A 14419-nucleotide genomic window follows, 5' to 3' on the forward strand; every position below is an offset into this window, starting at 1 on the left:
TGAAATGAAGTCCACTCATTAAGCCAATCTCTGTGTTACAGCTATCAATGGATACATGTATGGAAACCTCCCAGGACTTTCTGTATGTGATGACACAAATGTGAGATGGTATTTGTTTGGTATGGGAAATGAGGTGGATGTACACTCAGCCTACTTCCATGGCCAAGTGTTAACATATCAGAAATACCGTGTGGATACCCTCAGCCTCTTTCCCGCCTCCATGGTTCAGGCTTCTATGCTTACTAAAAACCCTGGCAAGTGGCTTCTCAGTTGTCAAGTTAATGACCATTTAGAAGGTATGTTATGTTTTGATGCTTAAGAGAGAGCTTGTAATTTTTTTATTCATGACTTTGGAAATAATTGGGAAACATGTGTAGCATGCCCTCATTGTATAATGCTGCATGGTGCTCCTCTACAGGTGGTATGCAGGCACTCTATGAAGTAAGAAACTGCACAGCAAAGAGGTCCTGTGGGTTTATTACAAAGATTCGTCATTATTACATAGCTGCAGAAGAGATATTCTGGAACTATGGACCAACTTCAATTAATCAGTTCACTGGACAAAAGCTAAATGATCCTGACAGGTAGGGTAATCATATATCATTCAAAATTGGAATAAGTAGACAAGGTAGACCTATGACACACTAAACCTTTATCTTTGATACAACAAACACTGTCATGTTGACCTTTGGTTAGAGCTTTTTAAATGTATTTATGAACGGTCACTACATGGGCAAATTTAAACATTCCACAGTATCCCAACTATCTGTTGGAAAGTAAACAGGTCATTATTGGCATAGAGAATGTTACTAGAACTCGAGTGAATTCCAAGCATTCTCATATTTAGTTTTACAGAAAGATGGTGGAATAGATACTCATCTTTACAGGATTTATTATCAGACTACAGTTTTCACAAAAGCATGATAAGAAATAAGTATATATCACTCAAAGTAATCAAATGTTATGCTCTGCTTCTCTTTTACAAAATATAAATTGAAGAACCACATGACTGCTAAAAGGTCCAGATATGACTTTATTTCAATAAAAGTCAGGAGAACAATCCATAGTGTAGCCTACATGTTTTGGCTGACTTGAGATTGAAAACAATGTGAATGGATTAGAAGTGAACTCGACTACACATCTGAAACACGTTGGGTACTCTTTGGATTGTCATAACAATTTTTATTGGAATAAAGTTGTATTTGGACCACATAGCAGTGGTGTGGCACTTCAATTTACATTTTTGCTGCATTACACTAGCCAAGGAGACCATGGGGACTCTCTGGGGTGTAAAAGCCACCTGCCGGGAACCAAATTACTTAGAGTACATCAACATCAATACCTTAAGATAACAATACCAATAAGAAAATCTTGCAAGTCCAGGTCCATGACTATTTTTCCACTTTCCTTAACTGCCTCATCAGTGGAGCTTGAGACCACACAGAGTCTGTACAGAAATAATGGCATTCGTACACCAATATTTGATTTAAAGCACAACTCCAGTCACAAAAAACTTTTTAATACATGAGCAGGGAATAGTTAGAGCCTCTACCAGGATTCTATTGTGGTCTGTGTCCCTATTGGGGTTGTTTTTACATTAGTTACTGTTAGGACAAGAAACTGAATGGGAAACAACTGCAACACAGGGATGACTTAGGACCCGTTAACACTGGTGTATTTTTGCCAGGCTAAAACATCTTTCCAGCATGACAAACAAGCATGAAAATTATTCCCTTTTAAAGACTTAGTAACTGTTCACATTGCTGCACTGTTCAAAGCATACCAAGAATACAGCTTCCATTGAATGTCAATGTGAATGCATCAAAAGTGCACTGCATCTGTGTTTTTGGCGCATTTGGGTCAATGTTCATGTTTCACAGATGCATGCTGGGAGTCAAGAAACCAGTAAACGCACAAAAAAATTTATTAAAAAGTGTGTTAAAATTTTGTTATGTGTTTTTTAAAACAGCATACTGAGATTTTAAGGGCACCAGTAAGAAAGGATCCTAAAACAAATTGATTGTTGGCCTTCTTGCCTACTTGTCCTAGTGATGACCAAACTCTCCAGTTCTTGTTTAGGTGACGCAGACATAAAAAGAGAGGGAAGATTTTCCAAATGGAGGTCACAAACAGAAATAGAAAAAATGTTGGAAAAGTTAGATTTTACATGTTTCCATCTTTGGCAACTATCAATTTAAACTACTCAGAATTCATCTTGCCCCTTTCTGATCTCAGCATATTGAATCATAATGAATTCTGTTTGATTGCTAAGCTTTACTGCACTGAAAACTTTTTTGGGGGGGTATTAGATAGAAGTTATTTGTGTTTAGGAAATACCTTTTGAATTTCTGACAGCATGGTAACCTAGACTGGAAGTGAAGGCCTCGTTCACACAGGTGTACTGATCTGTACTCCTATGCAAAGAGCCATTTTCACCAGCAGCATGCACAGATGTTCCATGTAGGCAGCCTGTTCAAATCAAAGATAGGCAGACAGCTGAACAGATCTGCAGGCTCTCCAAACACATACCTGACTGTACATCTATGCTAGACTTATGCACAGATTAGAAAACAGACACACTGGGTGGGGGATTCAATAATGCTGCTGCGCCACTCTTCTGGCTTTAATCCCTATTGTTAATGTATTGTGCCAAATTCATGAAGCATGTGTGACATTTTTGGTTCTGACAGCAACTTGTGCATCAAATTCAGGTAGTTCTAAAATGCCCCACTTTTACATTAAATGTGCCAAATGTGAAAGTGTGGGTAATTAAGACCAAGATGAATCAGTGGTGCTCCAGATGAACAGAGACAAGGAGGAAGAGAAAAAAAAAGTGGGAATGAAAACCATTAGAGAGATCCTTTTAAGGGTAGTATTCAGTTGAACATATAGGAAAAGAAAGTCTAAAAGTGTAGTAAGCATATACTCACATTCATAAGGTTGCTGAATACCTATCCTAGGGTCACGCAATCTATTTTAGCACATGTGAAGAATATGGTTGTCTCCACGCAGAGTGTGGGTTATTGCACTTGATGCTTATGGGGGTTATTCTTGCACCATACTAGGCTGCGGTCAGATCTGGTGAACAATGGCAGATAGAATAGGGCCCCAAAATGGACCAGTGTGTGGTCAGCAGAGACACCCATTCAATAAAAATGGGCTTCCAAGTGGATTCTTCTGGAAGGTTGGTATATATTGATCATGAAAACAAGTTAAAACACCATCACTGTGTTTCATGGCTCTTTAGTGGCCACTTCATTATTATTTATTATACAGTATTTATAAAGCGCCAATGGTTCGCTCAGCGCTGTACATTACAAAGGGGGACAGAACATGTGACAGAACAATACCAATACAATGCAAAACATGAGGGGATCGAGGGCCCTGCTCCTTTGAGCTTACAATCTAGGAGGGAGGGGATAGTGGTACAGGAGGAGATAGCTGTGGGGGATGGAGTGGTAGGAAGAGTGGAGGAGGTCGGCAGGTTAGGAGGGGGTGGTGTAGGCTTCCCTGAAGAGATGGGTTTTCAGGGTGCGCCTAAAGGAGAGGAGAGTAGGTGATAATCTGATGGGTTGGGGCAGGGAGTTCCAGAGGATGGGTGACACCCTGGAGAAGTCCTGGAGACGGGCATGGGAGAAGGAGACCAGGGAACTAGAGAGAAGGGGGTCTTGTGAGGAGCGGAGTGTGCATGCTGGGCGGTACTTGGATATTAGGTCAGTGATGTATTACGGGGCAGTATGGTGGACAGTTTTGTACGTCAGTGTTAGGATTTTAAATTTGATCCGTTGTGTAATCGGAAGCCAGTGGAGGGATTGGCAGAAGGGGGTTGCGGAGATGGAGCGGTTGGAAAGGTGAATGAGTCTGGCAGCCGTATTCAGGATCGACTGAAGCGGGGATAGCCAGCGGCGAGGCAGGTCAGTAAGGAGGGAGTTGCAGTAGTCGAGTCGTGATATGATGAGGGAGTGGATGAGCTGTTTAGTGGTTTCTGGGGTTAGGAACGTGCGTATTTTGGCGATGTTGCGGAGGTGGAGTCTGCACGAGTTTGTTAAAGATTGGACTTGGGGATGGAAGGATAGGTTGGAGTCCAGAATGACACCAAGTACTCTGGCCTGCGGGGCAAGTTTGATGGTGGCATTGTTGGATGTGACGGAGAAGTCAATGGGGGGGTGTCCGGGCTGGGGGGAAGACAAGAAACTCGGTTTTGGAGAGGTTCAGTTTAAGGAAGTGGAGCGACATCCAGTCTGATATGTCGCTCAGTAGGTGTGTGATTCGGGCGGAGACCATAAGGAAAAGGTGTATAGTACACTTTAGTGAGTTGGATCTGTGTGATGAAGTGGCCACTAAAAAGCCACGGAATGCACTGATGGTGTTTTAACTTGTTTTCATGATCAATAAATACCAACCTTCCTGAAGAATCAACTTGGAAGCACCTTTTTATTGAATGGGCACCTCTGCTGACCACACACTGGTTCCATTTTGGGGACTTATTCTATCTACCATAATTAAGACCAACTCTTTTAGCATACAGAGAGAAAAACTGGCTCGGACAGATTCAGCAAAAGTGTCTCTCGAGCATTCTAAAAGTGGTGCAGCATGAGCTAAATTCAACTACAAGTTCTAGACAGGTACCTGAATTTGGAGCATTCTTCATCACTTTTAGAATGCAGAGACAGCTCCAGCCTTTATGACTTCCAGGGATCATGTTTTAAATGAATCAGTATGCTTATTCAGTCGTTCAATATAAGATTTCTAATAATCTTTTATGTTATACGACTTTATCTTTCTGCATATTTTACAGTGAATCAGCAACATTTTTTGAGCAAAATGACATGCGAATTGGAGGAACATATAAGAAAGCCATTTATAGAGAATATACAGATGCAACTTTTACAACACGGATACCAAGATCCAAAGAGGAAGATCATCTTGGAATGCTGGGTAGTTATTTTGAGAGGCCTTCATTTACTTAAGAGGGGGTTCTTTCTTTCTGGAAAAGTAAAAAAAGCAGAGTCAGCTTAATAATACCAAAATAGAGTTATTTTCCAGAACCACAACACACAAACAAAATTATTACCTGAAAAAAAAAAAAAACTACAAAAAATTGTAAAGCGTGATGCCCGTCTGTAGCGGCTCTCTTCTCCCTGTTCTCATAGGCTTTGCTGTCAGTAAAATCCTGTAATGAGGGAGTAAGGGGCAGGGCTGAGCCTTGTTGTCTGTGTCTATAGACAGGGAGCAAGCCTCCAAGTGGTCCACAGTAGGAAGCAGCTTCCTATTGTGGCACACTGAGAAGAGGAGGAGCCAGGAGTGCCAGGAGGGGGACTCAAGAAAAGGGGTTTCAGGGCTGCTATGGGCAATACCATTGCACAGAGCAAGTAAGTATAACATGTTTGTTATCTTAAAATAAAAAAAAATGATTTTACAAATGCTTTCAAGCTTGGTAAACTGTAATATTTTGCTAATCTGGGAAAGGGGAGTATTAGATGTACTAGCAGATTTAAGTACACTAACAAACTGAATCTGAACTCCAGCTAACACTTTATAAACATTTACAGCAAATAGTTTTTTCTCTCCTTTTTGGGATAAAGGTATTGCATAAATAAATAAAAACTGATCATTATAGGTACCTCTTTCAGTAGTTAATAGTTTGTCTCAACCCTCTAACTGCTATATCTGCAGAACAGCTTGTTCTGTTGAAAAACAACAGACTTACTGGTCAGATGACCAGGTGAAAATAAAGAAAAGAGAGCCTAAAAAAGAAAGGTGATGCAGCCATTGCATCTAAGAATCAGTAAGCTGAAATATAATGAATGTTTGCTTTTGGGTTTAATACTGCTTAACCCAGCACGCAGGTTAAAAAGACTTTCAAGCACTGCACCACTGCAAAAAGTCCTGTGTGAAAAACCCAGTGCATGCAGACCCCTTCCATGTGTGTATTAGGTTACTGTTACAGTGCCTAGCATTTCATCACACATGGCATCATCAGGAGCAGACATTATATATATACTATATATATATATATATACATATACTGTGTACATACTGTATACATATATATGAAGTGTGCTAAAAATGACATTTTTTGTTACTCATAGTAACCAACAAAGTTACATGGTTTCTTTTTGAACGTGTACTGTAACAAATTACATTTGGAAGAGGACCCTAAAAAATAACTCCATTTTTGTTGAAAAAAAAAAACCTCTGAGTGATCTATGTACATTGCAGGGATTTTAACAAACTTTGTTGCAGACTCCTACCTTATGCTGTAAAATCGCTGTTTGTTTGTCTGTGTTCATATGCTGAGTGAATCTGTATGGGAGTGGATTCATAATTATCATTCAGCTGCTGTACTTGCAGGGCTCTAATGAGGAAAGTGTCAGGGTCTGTATCACTTTAGACAAGATTTCTCTTTGAGAGTATTTCACCAAAAATGCCATTTTTGTTTCCGCGAATGCCAAAAATCTTACTGTATCTTAGTGCAGACTTCTGTGAAAATCAGTAAGCCAATCACTCAAGCAGGAAATTACATTTTTAGGGAGCTTTCTATACACCTGTGTACAGATTGCCTCCAGGTAATCATATTGCATTGTATTTTACAGAAAACTAAAATGCTGTAGATTGAAAAGGAAAGGTATTTTTTAATAACATTCAATTACAATATCACTTAAGTCGCAATTGTATACTCTATATTATTTTTATTTGCTATTTTTTTCCCCATGAAAGTGGAGTTGCCCTTTAAATTAAAAATGTTAGAGACTGTAAGTATGTACTACACTATGAATGAAAGTTTGGTTATCATATTAATCAGTGTTTGGCAATTATTTTAATCAGTGATCTATATAGATAAAAATCTCCAATGCCTGGAGCTAATTATTGCACATTGTCTTCTCTATGCTTATGACTTTTTTATGCTTACCTAATTTTGCATCCATAATAATCTATGAAATCTTATGAAAAATTATATAATCCTGGGCTCTAAAAAATAAAAATAACGGTTGTAGAATTGCAAGCTTTTGGGTACATTCAACCTAGTGTGTGAAGAAATTTAATTTGTATTGTATAATACAGTACATTCATTTCTGTTTAGTTTTCTTTTTACTCTTAAATATTTTTCCATGGCTGCTACTAAAACATTTGAAACCATTTATGTTTAGTTGTTCTTTAAAATACCTAAAATCAAATTTTAAAAATGGTTCTATATAGCATTGCTCTATGTACACAGGCTAATAGTACTCTCTCCCTTATTAGGGCCTATCATTATTGCACAGGTAGGAGATGCTATCAAAGTTACATTTAAGAACAAGGCAAGTCATCCATACAGCATCCAGGCCCATGGAGTGAGCTGCACAAAGGACATGGAAGGTGCTGCCTACAAAACTAGCAAAGATTCTGAAGGTGATTGCAGAATTATAAATATGATAATGTCACTGCTCATATTCTCTGTACATCAATATACACTATATTGCCAAAAGTATTGGGACGCCTGCCTTTACACACACATGAACTTTAATGGCATCTCAGTCTTAGTCCGTAAGGTTCAATATTGAGTTGGCCCACCCTTTGCAGCTATAACAACTTCAACTCTTCTGGGAAGGCTGTCCACAAGGTTTAGGAGTGTGTCTATGAGAATGTTTGACCATTCTTCCAGAAGCGCATTTGTGAGGTCAGGCACTGATGTCAGACGAGAAGGCCTGGCTCGCAGTCTCCGCTCTAATTCATCCCAAAGGTGTTCTGGCAACTGCCAAAACCAGACACGTCCATCAGATTGCCAGACAAAGAAGCATGAATTGTCACTCCATAGAACACATCTCTACTGCTCTAGTGCTTTACACTACTGCATCCGATGCTTTCCAGTGCACTTGGTGATGTAAGGCTTGGATGCTGCTGCTCGGCCATGGAAACCCATTCCGTGAAGCTCTCTACACACTGTTGTTGTGCTAATCTGAAGGCCTCATGAAGTTTGGAGGTCTTTAGCTATTGATTCTGCAGACAGTTGGCAACTTCTGCACTCTGTGCCCTTTAGCATGTGCTGACCCCGCTCTGTAATTTTACATGGCCTACCACTTTGTGGCTGAGTTGCTGTTGTTCCCAGTTGCTTCCACTTTGTTATAATACCACAACAGTTGACTGTGGAATATTTAGTAGCAAGGAAATTTCACAGATGAACTTACTGCACAGGTGGAAACCTATCACGGTACCACACTTGAATTCACTGAGCAACCCATTCTATCACTAATGTTTGTAGAAGCAGTCTGCATGCCTATGTGTTTGATTTTATACAGCTGTGGTCATGGAGGTGATTGGAACGTCTGAATTCAATGATTTGGAGGGGTGTCTCAATACTTTTGGCAATATAATGTACATATGGCTGAGTGAAATAGACATGCGATTGTTCTATATTGAAGGTTTGATTAGGTCATGTTCTTATTAAATATTAGATGTTAAAGTGGATGGTGGGACAAGTCAACATTTTATTTCTATCCCATGATTAAGCTATTATTACATGTGGAATATTTCATTTTAAGGCCTCACATAGTGCTGTGTGCCTCTACATGGTTTATCTGTTAGAGGTAACACACGGAAGACAGATTGCAGAGAAACAAAACAGTACAATACACAAAATTCAACCCTATCCTAACATAAAAAACAGAGACTCACCAAACAAATGCAACATCACTTTTAATATACTGTAACTCAACTCTGCCAGATTCAAATACAAAAACTTGCTGCTATGGTTAAGAGTACCGTTTTCACCTAAAAGTCACACAACTTTCACCCAAGATTTACACTTGTTCACTGAAGATCCAATTTAAAAAACGTGTGAAAGCTCTGGCATTAGTTATATGAATTTTGGGGGAAAAAACAAATACGTAAACCTTTTGGTATACAGCCATCTATTTCTGACAATCTTTGTACTTGCATATTGGTTCATGAGAGTTGTAAACTGTTCAGAAGCCTGATGTACAAGACTGAGTGTGATCATTTCATGCTCTGTTTAGCACCTGTATTTTCTATATTGACTGGCAGCAAAGCTATGTTCCAGTGTGATATGGACTCGTTCACAGCCTTACCACTTTACAATGACCATGCACAAAACTGGTATGCTACAGTAAGTTGAAAAAAGTTAGATCATATGGACTTAATTGGGATTTAACTGGTATCAGAAGAAGGACATAACACCTTTTATGTATCAATATCAGAAATGCTGGTGGTGAAATATGAAATAATCTGTAGCATTTTGTTAAAGGATAAGTTCACCTTTTACAAAAAAAAAAAAATTAATAAATACACATCTTTTGCAGGTAAAAAAATGTGAGTTTATTTTTTTTTACACTGCAGTCTGTAAATCATTGCACCCGTGATCATCAGATCGCAGGTGCAATCCCTGGGTTCTGCAGGCACTCAGTAAGCTATCTGCCCATACCTTGTACAGGCAGGCAGTTACTGAATGCAGGAAAAATTAATGTACTATAAGAGCGCTCACCAGCACCCTCGCCGTTCATTACAAACTACATGCCGTTGGCCACGGAGGCCAACTGTACATGTAGTTCATTCATTAACAAAACCCTGTGAATAAATAATGTGGCTGTGTGGGCGGAGTACCACATGGCTATGCTGTTTTTAAATTGTGACAGCGGGTGCAGAAAGAGGCTCCCCCACCTGCTGTCACAGGGAGGGGGGTCGGGGATGCAGGAGCTGGAACATGTTCCATGTTCCACCCTAAATACGGGAGGAATATCTAACATGTATCCAAAGGTGAACGTAGCCTTTAAAGCCCTCCTGCCCTCCCACCCCTTTATTCCACCCCTATCAAACTGATCCCTTTAGTAAAAAAAGTTAGTTACAGTAAATGCCCATTTTAAATTACTTGAAGCCATGATCATGTGACACTACCAGGCAGATCTTTTGTTGGCAAGGTTCTCTCAGGAGAGAAAATAGAACACCATAATTGCAGGGGGACAGCAGGGTGCCACTGCAGCACTGCATCAGAACTGATGGCAGTAAGGGATTTAGGTGATTATATCTGCCTTCACCAGGTAAGAGGCAGGACTATCCAAAAGGGTTGGGTGGGGTAAGTATAAGAAATATTTTTTGCCTGGAGCAGGGTTTTAAGTCAAACTTCATTAAAATCCATTGTACTGAATATATTTATCTACGGAACATGATTTGAAAATGATTGTACATCTGTTATTTAAAGCCAGAATTCAGAGACAGACCGCTTTAAGCTGGTCACACCAAGCTTCTATGTAGTTCTGAAGTGGTTTTATGGCAGACTTTCCCATTGCTAGGCAAGTAACAGGTAAGATTGGAAATAAGTATGGCACTGGAAGAGGAAGCACAAGTAAAGGTCACTGAGGTTTAGACATTTTGAGCTATGAGGTTTGTGAGCTCCATCCCATTAGTTACATTGTAGGGATTTCACATTGCACTTGGTGCAGCAAGTGTTTTTTTTGTCTATCAGCGTGCATCCATAATGGTCCAACTAAACTATCTGTGTTACTTATATATGAGCTTTTTTTTTTCCTTCAGAAAATGGTGCATCTGGGGAACAAAGTGGGCACTCTCTTCCTTCTCATGTGGCTCCAGGAGATACAATAACATACAGATGGGAAGTTCCCAACAGTGTGGGATCCACAATGCATGACCTAAACTGCTTACCATGGCTTTATTATTCATCCGTGGATGTAGTCAAAGACACCAATTCTGGTCTCGTTGGTCCGTTGTTAGTGTGTAAGAGTTTAATAAAAGATCAACAGGTATATTTTGTGTTTTACATGAACTAGTAAAACAACAAGGATATTAGTTTGTAATATGACCATAACTTGATAAACCTAGGATGAAAGGGATGATATGACAACAGGAACTCCATAATGATGGATAAAAGATCAATTTTATGTGTTGTTGGTGTAACAAAAGGAAAACATCGGGATCAGATTTACCATAGACACAGTGGGCTTGTGGCTATAGGCAGCAGAGAGACAGTCAACTTTTCCATGAATAGTTATAGGACAGACATATTTTCTCATTATAAGTCAATATATATCTCACATACACATTGTCACAATATTGTAAGTCATAAAACAACTCAGGTGACCCAGGCAGAGGAGTGTTGCATTTTATGGCAAACCTTGTATGCCTACAGGATCCAGGGATGGAATGTACACCCTGTAGAAGATGCAGCATGGAGGCCAGATAAACAATGCTTTAAAGCGGAACTCCAGTCTTACTTTTAGTTCACAGTTGTACAGGCTATGACGTGAAAAGTAAGGCTGGAGCTTACCATGTGAGCATTAGAAGCTGCACCAAGTCAGACAGAACAGAAGAGACACAGCGCCTCTAAGTGTAGACTGTATGACAACTTTAATGATTAAAAAGGTAAGTTTAACAACTCCCAAATCTTAGTAATGTAAAACAGGCTCATAAGGGTAAGTATGCAGAGTTCCTATCGCCAAATGTTGAAGACCGCACTGGGAGTAATATCGGACGATCACCAGAAAGCACTGGAGGGAGGAGAGCTGTTGATGATAAATCCTGGCAGGTTCCCTAGTATGTCTGGAGCGGTGGCGTTGGCATCTAACATCATCAGGATGCACTTGTAAGGAGGAGCCTTATATGGAATGAAGAGGAGTGACAGACAGGACCAGGGGCAGGGAAAAAAGGAGGGGGGAATAGGGAGAACAATATACAGAGAGACAACAGAGCAATGTCTGTCTGAATGTCACAAATAGTAACATGGGAATATAGTCACAAAGGTCATGTATAAAAATAACAAAAATCATGAAAAACATAAAAGAACAATGCATTGAAACAGTTAACAATAAATGATTGGTATAAGACATCAATGAAAAATTATTAAAAGGAGTTAAAAGGAAATACATGTATAAAATTAAACATAGTACTACATGGTATAGTGAACAAAGGAATAAATAATAGGCATAAATCAATATGTTAATGGGCATAAATCAAAAGGTTAATAATAGATGAACAATAATGAGTGAATTGTTGGACATATGAATGAACAATAGATGGACAATAAATAATAAATTCAAAAGGTGGAATAAAGAACAATTAGGCTGGTGGAAAAAAGGATAGCTATATGATTATTTGGCTGGTTTTAATATTGGCATGGATAGATGGTGGAGATAGAATATAGTGACGTGTACACACATGCATCGAAGGGTCGATACAGGATATTAATAATAAGCATTAGTGTATATGTGTGTACACATCAGCATCAGATTGGAGAATTAAATAGTAAGTGATTTAATGACTAGAATAGATTAGTCCAGTATTATATCTCTTTCTGGCAGTACTTTCTAAAATCATGACCATCCATGAGTAGTAGGATGTGGACCACCCCCAACACAAAAGGGAAAAAAAACACCTGTAAACAAAGGATAATGTATTAATATAAGTGGGAAATCATCATGATGTGTATGGTTCCAAAGATAGTAATGATGTGTAGTCAGAGTTGTTAATACTCGTTATATTGTGGTAGCTGTCTCCAGCTCCTCGTTGAGGCCAGCTGGAGACAGGTTACCGAGGGCATGGATCCAAAAAGTTTCCATCTATTGTTCATTCACATTTCCATCAATCCACTCATTATTGTTCATATATTATTAACTGATTGATTTATGCCCATTAACTTATTGATTTATGCCCATTATTTATTCCTTTGTTCACTATACCATTTAGTACTATGTTTAATTGTATACATATATTCCCTTTTAACTCCTTTAAATTATTTTTCATTGATATCATTATTTATTTTTTTTACTGTTTCAATGCATTGTTCTTTTATGTTTTTCATTATTTTTGTTATTTTTATACATGACCTTTGTGACTACATTCCCATGTTGCTATTTGTGACATTCAGACAGACAGTGCTCTGTTGTCTCTCTGTATATTGTTCTCCCTATTCCCCCTCCTTTCTTCCTGCCCCTGGCCCTGTCCGTCACTCCTCTTCATTCCATATATGGCTGCTTCTTACAAGTGCTCTACCTATGCCTGGTGAAAGAGCGCGCCGGTCCACTTCGGTCTCCGCGCATGCTCAGAAACGCATTGCATCCTGACGACGTAAGACGCCAACACCACCACTCCGGACATACTAGGGAACCTGCTAGGCTTTACCACCAATGCCTCTCCTCATTCCAGCGCTTCCTGCTGATCGGCCAGTATTACTCCCAGTGCGATCTTCAACATCTGGCAATAGGCGCTCTGCATACTTACCCTTATGAGCCTGTTTTACATTACTAAGTTGTGAGTTGTTAAACTTACCTTTTTAATCATTAAAGCTGTCATACAGTCTACACTTAGAGGCGCTGTGTCTTTTCTTCTGTTCCTTCTACTCTAGAGCTCTGCTTCACTCTACCACAGCCTGCCCTAGTGTCTTAGACTGAATTACCCTCTGCCTGACTTGGAACACATATCCATTAATTAAAAGACTATATGGTCTGCATAATTCATGCGCCTGTTTACTCCTTTTATACCAAGTTAGACAGAGCCCACCTCTTTTTCTAGCTAAAGGATGTCCAGTATCATCCCTACTTTTCCTCCCCAACCTCACTGTTCCTAGTCGACCCACCTTCATTCATTGTATTTCAGTTCTTTCAAACATAGAGCTCAGCATCACATGTGAACATTATCTAAGACAATCTGCATGCAAATGCTATCTGCATAGGAACACCCACTCCTCCAGACTGACACTCACTCATTAAGGCAACTTAAATTTGCATAACTCCTCCCAAGAGCCAGCCCACTACTTCCACCAGAGTTGAGGTCTCTAGAGAGAAATACTGAGGAAGAGCACTGTAATGTTTTCAAGAACATGTAAAGTCTTTCCCAATGGCCATGATCTCATGATCTGCCTACATTGCAAAGAGAAGCACACAAACCCAGTGATGATATCATTGAGTCTTAAATAATTTATGTAATGAAAATAGAAAGATTTTTTTTTTAATTTTTGAAAATGTCATTATCCTGTTAATAAAGAGTGGAAAGAAGCAAGGGAAGGCCAAATCAAACTTCAGCTTTAATGTTATAAAAACATTTTTTGCAATATAAGATGCACTTGCTGCATGTCCTAAGGGTTGGAATATATCTTTATGTTGGGCTAGCCATAAATGGGCTGGTCATTTACTGACAAAACCAGCTGGCGGTAGATTTGGAGCTGGAGCTGTACACTAATATCTATGGTGAACACCAGCTGGCACCACAACATCTTTCTGTGGGACTTGTTGGTAAAGGGATGTGGCCATTTAAGTGTCTGGTCAATGTTAAACAATGCGATTAGAGGGAGCAAGAATGCCTCCTGTCCTCTGTTAGAACTGCCTTTCTCAACCTTTTCAACGTAGAGGAACCCTTGACATAACTTTCCGGTCTTGGGGAACATCTGTTAAAATTGACTTTATCTACAATTCAT

General features: G+C 39.4%; 1 protein-coding gene across 1 annotated transcript in view; it reads left to right on the top strand.

Annotated features, from left to right (window-relative positions):
* Positions 1-14419, top strand: part of CP (ceruloplasmin) — a 51661-nt gene that overhangs the window by 9773 nt on the left and 27469 nt on the right. Inside the window, exons 5-9 of the mRNA XM_089669523.1 lie at positions 42-296; positions 419-584; positions 4799-4938; positions 7246-7392; positions 10528-10754. Of these exons, the coding sequence (XP_089525649.1) occupies positions 42-296; positions 419-584; positions 4799-4938; positions 7246-7392; positions 10528-10754 (935 nt within the window). The remainder of the gene's footprint in view (positions 1-41; positions 297-418; positions 585-4798; positions 4939-7245; positions 7393-10527; positions 10755-14419) is intronic.

This window comes from Staurois parvus, unplaced genomic scaffold (assembly GCF_062004578.1).
Source record: "Staurois parvus isolate SC_StPar_1 unplaced genomic scaffold, SC_StPar_1.0 ptg000078l, whole genome shotgun sequence".
NCBI lineage: Eukaryota > Metazoa > Chordata > Amphibia > Anura > Ranidae > Staurois > Staurois parvus.